General features: G+C 42.4%; 1 protein-coding gene and 1 long non-coding RNA gene across 2 annotated transcripts in view; one reads left to right on the forward strand and one right to left on the reverse strand.

Annotated features, from left to right (window-relative positions):
• Positions 1 to 4,496, forward strand: part of exoc3l2a (exocyst complex component 3-like 2a) — a 21,408-nt gene extending 16,912 nt beyond the window's left edge. Inside the window, exons 11-12 of the mRNA XM_077546855.1 lie at positions 566 to 687; positions 3,104 to 4,496. Of these exons, the coding sequence (XP_077402981.1) occupies positions 566 to 687; positions 3,104 to 3,425 (444 nt within the window). The 3' untranslated portion in view covers positions 3,426 to 4,496. The remainder of the gene's footprint in view (positions 1 to 565; positions 688 to 3,103) is intronic.
• Positions 456 to 15,849, reverse strand: LOC144036323 (uncharacterized). Its single transcript, XR_013288624.1, has 6 exons — positions 15,364 to 15,849; positions 6,782 to 6,846; positions 3,251 to 3,337; positions 3,034 to 3,125; positions 1,850 to 1,954; positions 456 to 661 (listed from the first exon to the last, which is right to left on the reverse strand). It is a non-coding gene; the product is annotated as an uncharacterized LOC144036323 (long non-coding RNA).
• Positions 15,850 to 17,489: the final 1,640 nt, after the last annotated feature.

Raw genomic sequence — 17,489 nt, forward strand, 5'->3', positions numbered from 1 at the left:
ATGTTTCTAAAACTGAAAATCGAAAACAAGTGTTTATTGAAAATATGCGTAGGTAATCGCGTGGCTTACAGTCATATTTATTTGTTTAAATACTGGTGCAAAAAAAAAGAAAAAGATACAAAGCTGTTTTTGACGCCAAAACATTGAGGTACGGTACTGGCACCGGTATCCCGTGTAACACTACTGTACTTTATTCACGTAGCAAAGCGCAAACATATTACAGTCATAAACCAGGCACCACACAACAACTCCACCAGTGTTGTCACACCATTTGAGTTTCTCAGGACACAACTTATACCAACATTCATGTTGTCTAAGGGTGCCATGTCAAGGCTATTGTGCTGTTTATGCAAGGGGGGGGGGGGGGGGGGGATCCCCAGCATGTTTGGTTATCTGACCATATGATTCTTGAATCTGGAACACGTGGTGGTTAGTTGTCTGTATAAATGTTGAACCTTGACAACCTCAAGGAACAATATAAAAGGGATGAATAAATTGTAATGTATAAAACAAAGAATATATTAATATGATGAATGAGACAATTCCCATTACATGTCTGTTTCAGGAATCAAGTTCATCTTGGTTGGACAGTCTAATCTGCCACCTGGCTGACATCATTCTCCTTGAAGACACGCCCTCCATCCAGATGGAAGTTGCTGTCCTGGTGAAAGAGTTTCCAGATATTCGGTAAGGGTTTAACAAATAAAAAGTGTTAGGATATTTTTGTCAATCTGTGTCTATATTAACAAATTCTCTGCACTGCATGCAGTCTTATATTATTAATGCTTACTATCACACATTCACAGTTGTTTTTGGAGCCTAGCCAAACAGGAAAATGAATCAGTATGTATGTTTTTTTGTTGTCACAATGGATCAAAACAAGGAAAGGAGCATGAAAACATATCATACATTAACTTTGCTATTTTTGGATTTGCTATTTTCTTTTGAAAGTGGATAAGGGTAAGTGGCCTCCGAGTAGGAGGCAGCCCAAACTGCCAAGATGTTTGTTCTGAGTCTGAGATGACAGTTGGCAATTTAACCTCCTGTGACGCAGAACTCTCTAAAGAGCAGACAGGAAGCTGCTGTGGAGTACTTCCTGTTCCTGTCACCCTGCAGGAGACAGACTGGTGCCACATAGGGAGAGATATACAGACCTGACCTAGCTCACTGCTTGCTTCACCCTTTTTCTTCACTGTGGTATTCCCTGATGGTATTTTAGACATTCTCGTTTCTGGTTGCTTTAAATAGTAACATTTCCAATAAAGAATAGTAATTTCATTCCATTCATTTGAAATAATAGAGAAGATATCAAGGTTACACTTGGAAGCTATGCTACAGATTAATTAATTGAATTATTATACTGTGCAAGTAGTCTTAATGTTGGCTAGTGAAGTACGTAATGATAGAAAATCTTTCTGCTTCAAACTAAAAGTATTAGGCAAGACAAAATTTTGCAATTGAGACTTCAGGGAATTTATGTCCTACTTACAATAAATGAAAAATTTGATTAGTTATATTTTAGAGACGGAGAAAGATTTTGATCCAGAGAAGTAGAAACTGTTGACCTCTTCATAGAGAAAGAGTAGACAATATGTGTATATATGATATATTGATGTGATATATATATGACAGTATGCCCTCAGGTATTCAGAATTAGACCTTGTCCCCACATATCGGTGTTTTTGTAAAACTGAATATCCTGCCCCTCTGTCTGGAAAATAAACTTCCACCTTCCTTAAACGCCCACCCCACCTCGTTATTAGAAAGAAAACCATCTAAGTGCGTTTTTAAGCACATTCATAAGCATGCAATAACTCCAACAATGACAGTAGCGAGAACTGAGACATACGGAAATTTTTACACCATTCCTCCGGCAGCATTTCCGTCTTAAGGTTCTCCCACCAGCTGGCTGCCCTTTCCAGTCTGACCGTCGTCGGTGTCTTTGATGAACAATCTGCCTCAGAAGGGGAATAGCAAGACCCATACTGTTTACGAATGTAAACATAGGTTGTTGTAATGTAAGAACATGTTTTGTTGCAGGAAATGATGTTATTTGGACTGATTTTGCAAGGCCCACAGAATATTTTGTCCTATTACTATAAAAACATGGAAACTACCAAAAGAAAGATTATAGTCTAAAAAAGTATATTTGTATCTGTTTTTCCGTTTTGCAACAATTAACATTAGAATATAGCTAAGTTTCATCATTATTCACAAACACTGGCAAAAAAAGCTTGTTGCAACATGGCCTTGGCTGATCTCTTGTACTCTGCTGCCACCTTCTGAACGTTTTTTTTGTAATACCTACCATTGCTTTAAGCGACCTCTTCAGGTCAGAGGCTGCATCAAAGCCTTCTGTATGCTCTAGCATAAAAACAAAAACATTGAAAAACAAAAACAAAAAATATGTTTTTGGGAGTGAAGGACAAAGTATTAAAAACTTATTTATACATTATTGGGATTTAATGAGTTAAAAAATCATTCTAATAACCTAAATTTGCGTTTTCGTAAGGATGACAGGCCAAATCGTAGAAAAATATCTTTGTTTTGTGAGTTTGCGTGTGGACAAACCCAAAATTGTAAGACTTGCCAGCAAAGCAGCACTTTCTTTTTTTCTCACCGTATATCATTATTATTTTTCCTTTCCAATCCCTATTCTTACTGAAATGTCATGTACATTAGTAAACATAGTATACATAGTAAATTACCTGAACAATGACTTGTGATCCCAATGTCAATTTATTTGCACATTTCGCATCAAAATTTATTTTAGAAAATGCACCCATTATGAGCAGCTATGCAATGGCCAGCGGCCTCATGGCAATGACCGAATCACAGCTGTAATGACATTCAGTGTATCACACCTTCTTGTATATTGTTTAATTCTGACATTCCTTACCACATTATCAGTGACTAGTGTGTGTAATAACATTTGTCTATTTATGAAGCATTCATAGTTACAATGTGCTTCAAATATCATCAGTTCCTTTCCAGAAACAGATGACTCAGACGGATGTGATGCAAAGTCATTACCATCTCGAGCCAATGTCTATTAGCAGTCGCCACCTTCCACTCATCACCTGTGTCTCCTTCCTCTCAACAGGCAAAAGCACGTCTCCACCCTGCTGAACATACGAGGCATGATGCGTCAGACGGAAAGTCTAGAGATCCTCAACATAGTCAAAGACTTTCAATGCAGCTCTGCCTTAATCTGCCGGGATCGTGCCATCTTTTCTGATATCCCCATTACCTCAGAGATGCACTGCATTAGCCTGGGATTCCTGCGTCTCGCCATGGCTGTCACCAACTGGTTCTCGGAGCATCGACCAAGGCAAACCTGCAGGAAAAGTGCCAGAAACACAAGACCTCAATCCACTGAGAGTCAAAACATTGAAGACACAAATACATTGAACAGAGAAGAATAGCTGTTGGTGTGAAATTGAGAAGAGCAGTTGCAGCCATTCTGTGATGGGATGAGACGTATATGCACCTTGACAAAAAAATTTGGGACAATACTAGCTTTTATGCAAACTACTACGTAAAGAAACCTGAGGTACTGCTCATTCTGTTCACACTCACGTAACACTATTCTGAACAACCATGACCTTTATGACGACGCCGTATTAGAGCCACGTATATTTGTTTTGTTTTTTTCAGAGGGGGTAATATTCTGAGTGAGTCTATAAAGTGGCAAATTTCCGACTTTATAAAGTGGCAAATTTGCAAGAGAAAAAAAACTCAGAAACTTACAACAAATACACGTAGCGAATATATGATGGAGGATGCGGACGGATTTATTCTTAATTTAAACGTGACTCGTCATACACACAGCTAGAGCGACAACACATCCTGATCCTCTATCAGCTGACTAACACTAACCAATCAGAGGCTAGCATACTTTAGGTAAATGCAAGTGAAAGACGGAGAGCAGCAGATTCAATACATCAACTTAATTTTTTGTACCAAAAAAACCCAAAACAAAATGTATGAATGTGTAAATAATAATTCTGGAAACATAAATGTACAACTAAATACACATTTTAAACAAATTAACTTCATGGTATGGACCTTCACAAAGCAAGGCATCTTTGTCGCTGGCCGTACCCAACACTTTTTTAATCTCTGCTAAAGCAATTACTAGCTCTTTATTTGAAAACCAGACCGAAAAGTATTGGCACAAACAGTAGTACGCTTTGTGTATTTCTGAGGGTTTTTTTCTCTCACAAATTTGCCACTTTATAAAGTCGCAAATTTGCTCAAACTTATCTCAACCTTTTTAGGCCCACTTTCAGTATGACATGATAATGCCATCATAGCAGAGGCAATTCAATATGATGCTTTGTTTTTTATCATTTATTTACCAGGCAATATATACTGCACCCATTTTTGGTTCATATACTATGGCATTTAGTGATATGTTGAACTCTCACTGTGAATGTTATGGATCCACTGCTGGAAACCTAATAAAGACCCATTGATTGGGTAGATTGAGCAGATAGGAAGTGGTGTCATTGTGTGTATAAGTAATGACAGCTAGGTTAAAGCGGAAGTCACCCAAAAATTGTATTCATAATAATATGCTGTAAATGCACCCACTAGTCTAAGCACGACATTCTGATTAATATTGTGTTTGTAAAATATATATTAAGCAGCGAAATCCACCAGTTTTTATCCATCTCGGAGAGCGGCCATTTTGCCACTTGCTGTCGATTTAAAATGCAATCACAGTTGCTCAGAGCTTAGGTAAAGACCAATCACGGCTGAGCTTCAGAAAACAGGTGAGCTGTGATTGGTCGTTACCTGAGCCCTGAGCAACTGTGATGTAATTTTTAGTCGACAGCAGGGGACAAAATGTCCACACCGAGATGAACAAAAAGGGTGGATTTTGCTGCACAAATACAATATCAATCAGAATACTGTCATTCGACTCGATGGGCTGCATAGAACTTATTATTGTAAAGAAATTTTTGGGGTTGACTTCCCTTTTAAAGAGAATCAGCTTGCAACTCACTTGGCTGACCAAGGTTCAATTTTGAAACTTTGTTATTGAACAATTGTCCTATTCCCATCTGCCTACTGCTAACTTTAGGTGTTGTGGTCCCTGAACATGGGTGTGTCAGTCTGCAGCTATTTTAAACAATACATACCAAACAGACCAGGTTCTGACGCAGAAGCAACACTGCCACTACATAAACACACGCATACACACGCACACAGAAACACACGTCTTGGTTGCTTATATTAACGATATGGAAGTTTTGTTCAGCATTCTTAAGATCTTAAAATATGGGCTCCACTGTGACTACTTCATGACGTTCTCCCTCTGTATAACAAGAAGGGTCAACAACGGGATGTTTTTCGATAAACAAAGATTTCCTGTTGTCCACTGAGGTGCCAACGGATGCTTTTATTGGAGCCAAGTTTACGTTTTGCACCGGGGGGAATTTCCTTTCGTCCAAGTGAATGTGCAGCAAGGAGCATAGCTTTTTTACGTCAGAGTTGCTCTTAGGCTTCTCGTATGTACTGTGCCTTGTGAAAGTATATGCCCCCTTGAACTTTTTGACCTTTTTCCACATTTCAAACTTCAAACATAATTTTATATATATATATCTATATATATATATATATATAGAGAGAGAGAGAGAGAGAGAGAGAGAGAGAGAGAGAGAGAGAGAGAGAGAGGGGTGGGGGGATGGATAGATAGATAGATAGATAGATATTAAAAACAAACAGTCTAAAAAATGCTTTTGCTTTATGTCTAGGATTATTGTCTTGTAAGTCAACCTGCGTCTCAATCTCATGTCTATGGAAGATCCAACTGTTTTTTTTTTCCAAAATAGCCCTGTATTGGCTCCATCTTCCCATCAACTAAAGCTATCTTCCCTGTTGAAGAAAAGCAACCCCAGACCATGATGCTGCCACCACCATGTTTGACAGTGGGTGATGTGCAATGTTGCTTTTACACCATGCATACCATTTTGCATTTAGCCCAAAGTTCAATTTTGGTCTCATGTGACCAGATCACCTTCTTCAATATGTTTGTTATGTCACCCAGGTTAGGTAGCTTGTGGCAAACTTCAAACAAATGTTTTTTATGGTTTGCTTTGAGAAATGACTTGCTTCTTGCCACTTTTCCATAAAGGCCTGATTTGCAAGTTGTCCTATGGTTGGTCCTCATAGTTGTCCTATAGACAGATTCCCCCGCCTTAGCTGTGGATCTCTGCAGTGGTATGATACTATCTTTATTTCAATATAACTGAGATGTTTAAAGCTTGTGAAAACATTCCATCCTAATCCTACTTTAAACTTATCCACAACTCTATCCCGGACTTGCCTGGTGCGTTCCTTGGACTTTGTGATGCTGTTTGCGTCCCAGTATTCTTTTAACAGACTTCTAAGACCATCACAGAGCAGGTGCATTTATACTGAAACACAATTACACACAGGTAGACTCTATTTATCATTAACATTGGATCATTCAGAAATTCATTCTGGAGTCAGTTGGCTGCACTGGGAGAAAAGGGGGTGAATAATAATAATATGCCATACTTATTATTTTATTTATTTGAAAAAACAACAACAATTGTGTCCCGCTTGGTATTGATTCTTCACCCCCAAAAAATTACATTTTATAGCTTAATGTTTGACGCCTGAAATGTGGCAAAAGGTCAGAAAGTTCAAGGGGGGCTAGTATTTTTGCAAGGCACAGCAACAGCAGTGGTTGGTCTCTGCTCAGGTTTCTTGGCACACATACAATTTAGTTATATAATTAAATAATTACAAAGAGACTTGTTGCTTGTGTCATCCTCGGAAACCATCGATTCAGAATTCAAGAATTCAGCCAACCTACACAGCAGTGAAAGGACATGAAGTGCTGTCAGTACACAATGGCAGTGCAGGAGATCATTCTTGTCATGGGTCTTCATCATTGTTTGCAGTATTTACAGTGTCCAAAGCGATACTAAAACTTGTATTGTACTGTACAGTCCAACCTATTTTGTTGCTGTCAAAATGCCAACATGCAGGTTACTGTTGCATTTTGATGTAATGAGATTGCATTTTATTACAGTATTATGTGATCTTTTAGCATGAGTACAAATTGAAAGACAATTGAAACATGAACAAACATAAAAAACAAGGGAAATGCTAAAAAAATAAAAAATAGAACATAACATTACATATTTTTCCAAAATGTTTACCTGTAATCAGTGCCCCAGTTATTTTTGGCCTCAACTTATACAGTTAAATGTGTGTGTGTGTGTGTGTGTGTGTGTGTGCGCGTGTGTGTGTGTGTGTGTGTGTTTTACCAAGTTCCAAGAAGCCATCGTACAGTGCAGGAAAGACATTAAGTCGGCATCAGTTGAATGTTAGCTTTGGCAATGTGAATTGCCAGTCACATGTTTCTGTATAATCATTGTCAGACATCCTTTCATATATCAAGCTAATGGCGGATGCCGGACGGCTGTTTTTCAGGCATCCCATGTGGGGAATACCGTTTGTGACTGAGAAAGGCAGGTAGGAATGAAGCCCAAAAACTTGATCGAGGTTTCTCTCGATCAAGCTTTGAAGGAGGAAGAGTCGTCAGTATCACAATGCAATCCCTGGGAAGTACTCCCCTACTTCCTCTCATTAACACGGCTCTGCAATGGAAAATCCATCTGTCTGGATTTGCTGTTTGTTTTGGGAAGCAAGCATTGCCCTGTCTTTGTTTTCACTGTCATGCAATTTCATGCATGCCGACTTTTCCGTTTGTTTGCCTGTCATTCTTCTTATATCTATAAGTGCTTAATCCAGTGGTAACATGCCGCAGGATTCTTTGGTCCAAATATGTTTTTGTTCCTCTGTTGTGTGGCACCAGTCTATGCACCATCTATGTGCTTTATTGCAAGTTTTTACGAAGACAGAATTTAGGTTTGCTTCACAAGATAAATGTTCTAGGTTAGATTCTTAGTTGGGCCCCCCCCAGTGTGGATTTTGCATGTTCACCCGTTCCTTGTGTGGTATTTCATTGGGCATTCTGGATTTCTAACACATAATAATGATGTACAGTATGTGTTACACTCTAAAAACAGTTGGGTAAAAAATAACCCAAATTGGGTCAAAAAAGGACCATCCAACTTTTTGGTTATTCAATTAACCCCAAAAATTTGGTCAAATTAATGACCCACTAAACAACGCAAAATTTGGGTTGGTTTTAATAATAAATAATAATGCATCGGATTTATATAGCGCTTTTCTAGACACTCAAAGACACTTTACAATGGAGTGGATACATTATTCATGCACTCACACTCACACTGTGGTGGCGGTAAGGTACTTAAGTAGCCACAGCTGCCCTGGGGCAGGATGACGGAAGCGTGGCTGTCATGTGCGCCAACAGCCCCTCCGACCACCACCAAACATTCGCACCTTCCATACACCAGTGTGAGTAGCACTGGAGGTAATGCGTGTGAAGTGCCTTGCCCAAGGACACGATGACACATGACTTGGGGAGGGCAGCCGACCTTTTGGTTACTGAACGACCATCTTTACACCCTGAGCAACCCTGGGTTATTAATTTAATTTTACCTAACATTTTGGGTTAACTAACTCAAAGTTGGGTCGGTTCATTTTTAACCTAATTCAATAGGGAAAACCCCACAAAGCAACCCAACAAATTGGGTTGATTGGTGGGTTATTATTTCATTTGACCCAACGTTTTGGATTAAATAACTCAAAAAGGTTCATATTTGACCTAATTCAATTGGGTTAGTCAATTTACCCAAAAAGTTGGGTCAAACAAATAACCCACAAAAGAAGCCCAAAAAATAGGTTGATTTTTGGATTATTAATCTGTTTGATATACCTTAAAAAGTTGGTTTGGTCCATTTTTGACCCAGTTTGGGTTATTTCTGACCCAACTGTTTTTAGAGTGTAAGGTAAGTGAAAGCATATAAATTGTCCATCAGTGTAAACGTGAGTGTGAATGGTTGGTTGTCAATATGTGCACTGTGATTAACTAGCAAACAGTCCAAGCCTAAGCGTGTCTCTCACTCAAACTCAGCTGGGATAGGCTCCAAGCTCCTCATCATTCTGAATCACACACCAAAACAAATGGTTTGTGATTTAGAGTGCGAACGGGTTCATTCGGATAAATGTGTATTATAGAAGGTATCCGTGAAGCAAATGTATCATGCGAATATAGTCGCTGTTAAAAATCCGCTATGGAGCAAACACATACTTGAAGCTGCTGGTGTTTCTGGAGCCCCAAGAATTTCTTAATGCAGGATCCTCCCAACGCCCAATTCACACTGACTACAGAGCGGACGCGGAGTGGTTTCTATACGGCATCCGTACAGACTGCAATCCACACCGCGTGTGTTGCGTGAGCTGTATGTGTCCAGAAATCTTCACCCGCCAGACCACCAGATCACGGGGGTTCACGCTTGGAGAGTTGAGTTTACGCGATAACAGCCATGTATATAGAGACCTATTGGTAAATTGGCTTGCCTGTTGTTACATCGATGCTTTAGCGACATTATTTCTGGGACTTCTACCATGGATCTTCTACCATGGGTAAGTACGTTTTGTGTTTAAATAGTTTTTGGTCTTTTAAATGTTCGACAGATGTCAAGCTATGTAGTTAGCTTAATTCCCGCCCCCAAAAAACAAGTTCGCTAATGTTTTCATTTTGAAATATACCAGCTCTACATTGATGCCGACTCCTGAATTCCTGTCCAGCTCGTGTTATTTCTTCAGCTTCATGAAAATCCGCATGCGGAATCTGGAAAAAATAGAAAGCTTGCAGAAACCTTTCGTAGCTCTGCATCCAATCCACACTGCACTGAAGCTATTGTGAATTGACACGCAAACTTAAATGCTTTCTATTCCACTACGCGTCCGTTCCGCAGTCAGTGTGAATTGGGGGAAAGGCTTGCTGTCTTGCATAAAGCACCACTAACAATCTGCATAATGAGAAGTTCAGGAATACTAATATTTAACTCCTTCACTCACTGACAACATTTACATGCAGGCAATAACCCTTTTAGAACCAGAATATTGGCAATGCAGTATTCGGGTTTTGTAAGGCCATGTTAACAAGCGCAATAACTCGAATATGCTTTTTGACCTTTTGTCACATTTCAAGCTTCAAACATAATTATATATATAAAGTTGTTGTTTTTTGTGTGAAAAATCAAAACCAAGTGAGACATAATCAGAGGTGATAAATCCAGAGGTCTAGATAGATAGATAGATAGATAGATAGATAGATAGATATTCGGGTTTTGTAAGGCCATGTACACAAGCGCAATAACTCGAAAATGCAGTTATTCGGGTTCTTAAAAAACAAAATAAGACTCCTTTCATAACCCGAATTCTTGCTCATATAAACACATTTGGAACACCTCGATTGAATGGCGCATTGTTTTTCACTGTGCGCATGCTCTCTAGTTTCTTCTTCATCTACTTTTCTTCTTCTTCGCTTATTTGAACTCGCAAGGAATCTTGGTCTTTGTAGTAACGACTTATATGCGCAGCTCCGCCCTGCTTGCTGAAGGAGCCTTGCTTGAATACATTGATTTGTCTGCGGCGTATTCACATTATTTTCTACGGGGAAAAGGCCACTGTTTGTACCAATACACCGTATATACACGTATACAAGTCCGTGCTTCTGGCGTGTAACCCACTGGAAATACTCAAGCCGGGGTAAACAAGCCGGGGTAAACAAACATAATAACGCAGCAAGAACCACACTTCTGGAGCGAGGAGGAAACTGAATAGTTTATTTAGCTTGGTGAGTGAGATGAATATAATGTATTTTATTAACCATAGAAAGTTAAAAGTGGAAATGACGTCTGTTTACAAAATTACGTCTGTGCGTCGCGATTCGAACTGGATATTCCAATCGAGCACAAATGACCATGTAAACCAAGAATAACTCTGTCCGCCATGCATGTAAACATTGAATGTTGACTGCATGTAAACGTAGTCACTGATGAATGACGCACTACTTTGGATAGTCCAGATGGATGGAGTTCTGGCTAGTTGGTGGCTGGCCACTTTGTCCTAAACAGGGCTGCAACATCAACAGCAAGGATGTGGCTAGTGTTGTTGTGAGCGGCGGTAAATAGGATTGAGATGGTAAGCCCTTGAAAGTTGTCTAAAGGGGAAAAAGTCAACCAAGTCAAATAGGTCGACCTAAAAAAAAACAGTTGACGCAAAAATATTTGTCCAAGGCTTCGTTTGCAGCATGTACGTCATCCATATAGACATTTCCTGCCTCTATAAACATCCAGTCATGACTTTTCACACCGTATATTTGTGGAAAGATGGCAATGAAACCAGACAAAGACACTTTGGAATAGGACTGTGCATGAATTGGTGGTGCCTTGAATTGAGATATGAATTGGCCGTTAAAGCAACACTAAGGAACTTTCAGTTAACATTGATTATGGTGGCATATTATGGACAAAATCGGTAATGTTATCCTGAAGGAAGAGCACATTTCCCATGAGGAAACGTGCATTGCGTATTTTTTTTCGCTCACGCCAGCGAGTCAAAGCTGGGTCAATGTTGTTCCCTCACTGTCCTTTTATCCGGGTAGCTTCCCTTTTTATTTTTTGTCTCCTCAGACAAAATCTTTCTGTTGGTTTGCAGTTTCTGTCAGGAAAGCGGTAATCGTGCATCGACATTTGAATTGACGTCTTTGTAGCGAATGGGTAAAGGGGGAAGTGATGTATGCCATAAATCAGTCAGCACATTTTTATTTTTTTGTGTGACAGTGTTGCTACCATCCTCCTCAAAGTTGCTTAGTGCCAATAAAAATGATACAGACCCCCTCAGGCCATGGCAAAGGTACCATTCAACTAATTTTAAGTTGATGTTTCATCAGAAGAGTTATACAAATATTTTATTATTTAAGGTTAAAAAGTTCCTTAGTGCTACTTTTAAAAACAATTATGTTGAATCAGTAGGGCTGCCACCTTGGATTTGTGGGGGAAAAAAGGGACACTTGACCAAGCAAGTATGTACATGAGTGTACTACTACTACTACACGCACACACAAGCAGGCACGCATGCACACACACACACTTGCACAAACTTGGTCAAGGGAAGCTCAGTGCTACTTATGTTGCACCAGCTAGCTAGCAACGAGCTTCGGCTGGCTACTGGTCTGGCAATAAATCACATTGCGCAGTCACTCCTAAATCAGTAATAATTACTTCCATGCTGGCAAATAAGATACAAGCCATGGTAAATGCTATGCTAACCAGATTAACACAGCTAGTGCGTTTAACACCAGAATTAATTGCTTGGGTGATCGAGTATAGGAGAGAATCAGCATTCCCTGCATCCTTTGTTGCAGTTAAAATTAACATTTGTGACAAACCCACGGGCTGTATTAATGGGCTTTGCGGACTGTATGAATTGGTTTTGTGGGCCAGAATAATGGCCCTTAGCCGCTTATAAACCAGTCCGGCCAACCAGGAATTTTCCCAGTTCTCCAGATTGGCCTGTATAGATAAAAAAAATTCACAAACTAATTAAAATTCAAAATCAGTCCAGATTTTGATAACATATTGCACAAGACAGTGTGCATTCCTTTACCAAATTACCAATGTTTATGTCTAGCATAGCCTGATTTGTTTGGCCAGATATTTTTGCTTGAGGTGTGGTCAAGTCAGCCGACACATTGCATAATGTACGTAAACGTCTCGTTTGGGGCAAGAGAGAACGTCCTCTCCCATATCCAGTACACACTGTCACTCAGGATGGCTGCCCACTTGAACCAAAACAATGGTACACTTTGTCAATGCTGGTGGGATATCCTGATTTATGTTATCTTGGGTCTACATCAAGTGTAACTTTATATAGCAATGAGGAGATGCATGGTCCAGGCACACTGTGCCCACATGTCTGCAGATTAGTCTAAAAAACATGCCAAAATGTTCGTTTTATTATGAGTAGATGTTAAATCATCACTGTCAGATCTTGGCATCAGACAGAGTGCAGGAAATTCACCTTTGTTCAAAACTGCAGCGACAATCAAAAATAACTTCTTGGAAAGTATCAATATTAAATTGTCTGCTCCTGGAATTTATGACCAAAACATGTGCATTCATCAAGTGTTGTTTGAGATTTTGGATCCATTCCCTTAAAATGGCACTAGCAGGGCTTGTGGATATGAATGTTATGCTGCAGCAGTTCTATGCTGGCCTGATGCCACTGAGTCTGTAAACATCCCAACCTGTGGGCTTATTTGTTTTCCTTTGTTTAAACTATTTTGACGTCTCTATAATAGAGAAAAAACAGGGTGAGACGATTGTTGGTCAAGCTGTATTTATGTGAGCACATCCCATCGCCTCAACAGACTTGGCTGTTCAGTACTGTACTGGTTTTCAATACCAATCAACCAATGATATAGTCATCAACGGAAAAAACAAACATACTATAATCCCAAAACAGTGTTCCTCTACTTTACACTGGCTTAACACTGGCTCCCAGTCAGCTGTAGAATAGATTTCAAAATTCTGCTACTGGTCTATAAATTACTGAATGGTTTGGGTCCTGAATATATTCAGGAAATGCTGATTGAATACAAACCCATCAGGGCTCTGAGATCTGCAGACTTGGGTCAACAGGTGGAACCCAGAGTTCAAAGTAAACATGGTGAAGCTGCATTTAGCTGTTATGCTGCACACAAATGGAATAAACTATATATATATATTTTTTCCCAATTTTAGATTTGTCCTGTTTTTTCCAGAATACCCTGTTCCCTCCGTTCTTTGTGGAAATATGTACGTGAATGCTCATCAGCATTTTTTTAAAGAATTCTTTGGGTTTGTAAAAGGAAAAGTTTTTAAAAAACTTAAAACTTGAAAAAAAATTAAATCTTTTTTGGGGGCCGCCATTTTCCCATCACTGTTCTACTGTATAAATAAATCCTTAGTGTTTCTGCTTGTTCATCAGGAAAAAAAAATACCACAGCCCCTCTAATAAATATATAAATATATACGTGAATGCTCATCAGCATTTTTTGGGGTTGTAAAAGTAAAAGGGAAAAAAAAAGGTGTTGGGCCACCGTTTTCCCATAACTGCTCTACTGTATAAATTAATCCTTAGCATTTGTGCTTGTTCATTGTAAAAAATAAAAAAAAAGACCACAGCCCTACATTATTAAGGTTTTACAAGTAAAATCTATCAAAATAATTTGATTACTAATTTGAAATAGAGTGATTCCTAATTTTAGATGAAATGCTTTATTTACACAATATGGTGCCCAAAGCGCTTTACCCTACAGCAACCTTTCAAGTTTAGGAAGTTCGGTCAGTCTACAACACTTTTTATTATAATGGTTAATTGAAGACTGCGAATTGCCAATAGGTGGGAATGTGAGTGTGATTTTTTTTTTCTAAATGTGCCGTGACTGAATATCAATCAGTCCAAGGTCTACCCGGCCTCGTGCCTAAACTGAGCTCACTTGTGACTTAAGCAGGATGAGCAGTAGAAAAGGGAGAGATGGGTGGGTGGGTGTGTTGTTCTCTGTATCAATATTACAAATTTGTTTGGCAATCTCAAAAAAGTTAGTTTGAAACTGTCTTGTGCTGTTATGTATGCATTTTCATTTTGCAATCGTCGTTTGTTGTACTGTAGAATGATTGGCCAGTTCAGTTGTCTATAGGTATTTGCGGTTAAAATGATGTGAGAACGCACTTCCTTATCATCACACTTAAAATAATGGCCAAAGTCATATTTTGACAAAGATAAATATGTACAGTCAAGCCTGAAATTATCCATACCACCGGCAAATTTTTATTAAAAGTTATGCCTTGAGACATTGCCATCAGCAGAGGCCACATTCACCAATATGGCCTTGGTGGCGATCCTTGAATTATTTTTCACCTTTCTCACTATGCTCCTGGCCAGCACTCGTGTCACTTTTGGCTTGCGGGCATGTCCTTCGAAATTTTCCACCGTGCAGAATGTCTTGCAGTTTTTCAAATAATACTTTGCACAGTAGCTACTGGAAGTTCTGGAACTTGAAAACATTTTGACATGGCCCTATCGCTCTTTCCACACTTGTGAGCAGCCACAGTGTGGAAATGCAGACACTCAGTGTGCTCTCGTGGCCTGCCCTTTGACTGTCCAGAGTCAAACGTGCAGCAGACAGCTGCTGTTTTTCACCTGTTGAGTTCGAGTTGACGTGAAAAGCTTTTCTTTTTTTCTTTTTTTTTTCTTTCTTGGAGAGCTCAGTATTGATCATTTGACATGTCATCATCATTGTTCTGCTTTTCTTTTCTTTTTTGCATGTGGGTGTGTGTTTGTGCGTGTGTGTGTGTGCGTGCGTGCGTGCATGTAAAAAAAAAATTAAAAATCCCATACCGTTCACCTAAACCAAACACTTGGGACATCACCCACCGGGCCACCAACCAGAGTCCTTCACCAACCCCAGAGACATCCAAACTCCAACAAATCAGGGAGACCTCAAGGGCCCAAAGGAAAGACTGAGGAAAGGTAGGAAGGACAGACGAAGCAGAGTGAGATCCCAGACACCAGCATCCACCGATTCAATGACCTGAGGGAGAAGCAGATTGTGTCTGAGTTACGATAGATGCTGGTGTGGTGGATCTGGCATGCATGAAAATCTCCACAAACGAGGGGAGCCGTCGACCCCCGCCAGGACAGAGCGAGCGCAACGCCTCAGGGCCCCCCAGGCCAGCGCCAAAGGACGACCCCCGGGCCCCGCAGGAGCCACCGGCCGGAGAGCAAACCCAGGAGCAGGAAAAACCCCCACCTCAACGCGGCCCGCGCCCCCAACCCAACGCAGCAGGACGGGGCACTGCAGGCCAGGCACCCCACCAGCCCACAACCCCCGCTCCCCCCACGACCCCCGCCATCCACCCCAACCCAGCCCCAGCCGCCCCCAGGTCCCCAAATCCCCAGACCCCCCCCCCAACCCCAGCACCCCAACACCGCCACCCCCCCCAACCAAGCCGCCCCGCCCCCACCCCCACCAACCGGCAGCCCCCCAGCCCCCGACCCCCAGACCCCGGGGACACCCCGCACCCAGGCCCCGGCGCCGAAGAGGGGCCGGGCAGCGGAGCGGAGAGGGCATCCACGCCCACCACGCGTAGGGACGGAACACCAGGGGCAGAAGGGCAGACGGGGGCACCGAACCCCAGGCCCAGCGGGTAGAGGCCCCGGTCGTCACCCCAACGTTCTAAGTGAAAGACTAACCCTGTTACTGAGTTCGCCAGCTCGCCGACTGGCGAACTCTACCCCTAAACCTTGAGTGTGACCCCACCCAGTGTATATACATAAGTGTGTGTGTGTGGTGCATTAAAATTGGGGGCAGGTGAACCGGAGCAGAGGGAAATGATATCCCCCTCTGCTCCGATCCACCCGCCTCCCAGGCATGTCAATGAGCGTATGTGGTGCATTAAAATAAATTAATGGGGGGGGGGGGGGGCACACGGACAGGGGGCCGCAGCACTGCTCCATACTGCGGACTGCCCCAACCGATGCCCCCCCCCCCCCCCCCGGTTGTGTGCTGCATTAAAATTGGAGGGGAGTTGCAGGGCGAAGATGGTGTTTCCACCCTACCCCACTCCCCCCCAAAGTGTGTTATGTGCCCTCTATGTCTGAAGTGTATTGTGCAAAACTAGTGCAGTGAGTTAAGAGGAGCGACCAGCTGGGCCCCCCCCCCCCCCAACCGGGCGGGGGCGGGAGGCGCACCCGACCACCAAACCCCCATCCACCCCACCGGGACCACCGGCGGGCATATGGGACCAGCCCGGCGGGGCGATAGGGCTCGCCCCCCGGATACTGGGGCCCGCCCGAAATGCCAGGAGGTCCACCAGAACGGGGCGGGCACAACCCCAATCCCATTCACCCTCCCGGCCCCCGAAGCGCCGAGACCCAGGCCACGGATGGAGCCCCCGGCCCAGGGGAGGGGGAGGAAGGCGGACAGGGGAGGGGGAGGGGACGGGGAAGGAGACGACAGGGAGGGCAGGAGGCAGCAGCAGGGCCGCAGAGAGAGGGGGAGAGGAGGAGGAAGGGCGACGAGGGAGAGGGGACAGGGAGGCGGAGGACGGGCGGGGAGAGGCGAAGAGGGAGAGGAAGCAAGGGGGAGGAAGGGGGAGGGGAGAGGGAACCACGGGGCACCCCGGCGGCCCACAGGCCCCGAACCGCGTCGCCGGGCCCAGAGCGACGGACCGCGCCGGGGCGGCGCCGCCCCGAACACCAGGGAGAGCCCCGCAACGCAGCACCCCCCACGGGACCCAGGGAACGACCAAGACGCAGCCGCCACCCAGCAGCCAACAGAGGGGCAGACCCCACGCCCAGCCAGGGGGAGACAGCACCTGTAGAATTAGCCCCCTGGCATGCAGTGAATCCGAATATTAACCCTTAGTGCCCATTGGAGGTGAATCTGCTCGATCCTTTTTTTTTTTTTTTTTTCTGGGAGATCTCAGTATTGATCATTTGAAATGTCATCATCATTGTTCTCC

This window comes from Vanacampus margaritifer, chromosome 16 (assembly GCF_051991255.1).
Source record: "Vanacampus margaritifer isolate UIUO_Vmar chromosome 16, RoL_Vmar_1.0, whole genome shotgun sequence".
Lineage (NCBI taxonomy): Eukaryota > Metazoa > Chordata > Actinopteri > Syngnathiformes > Syngnathidae > Vanacampus > Vanacampus margaritifer.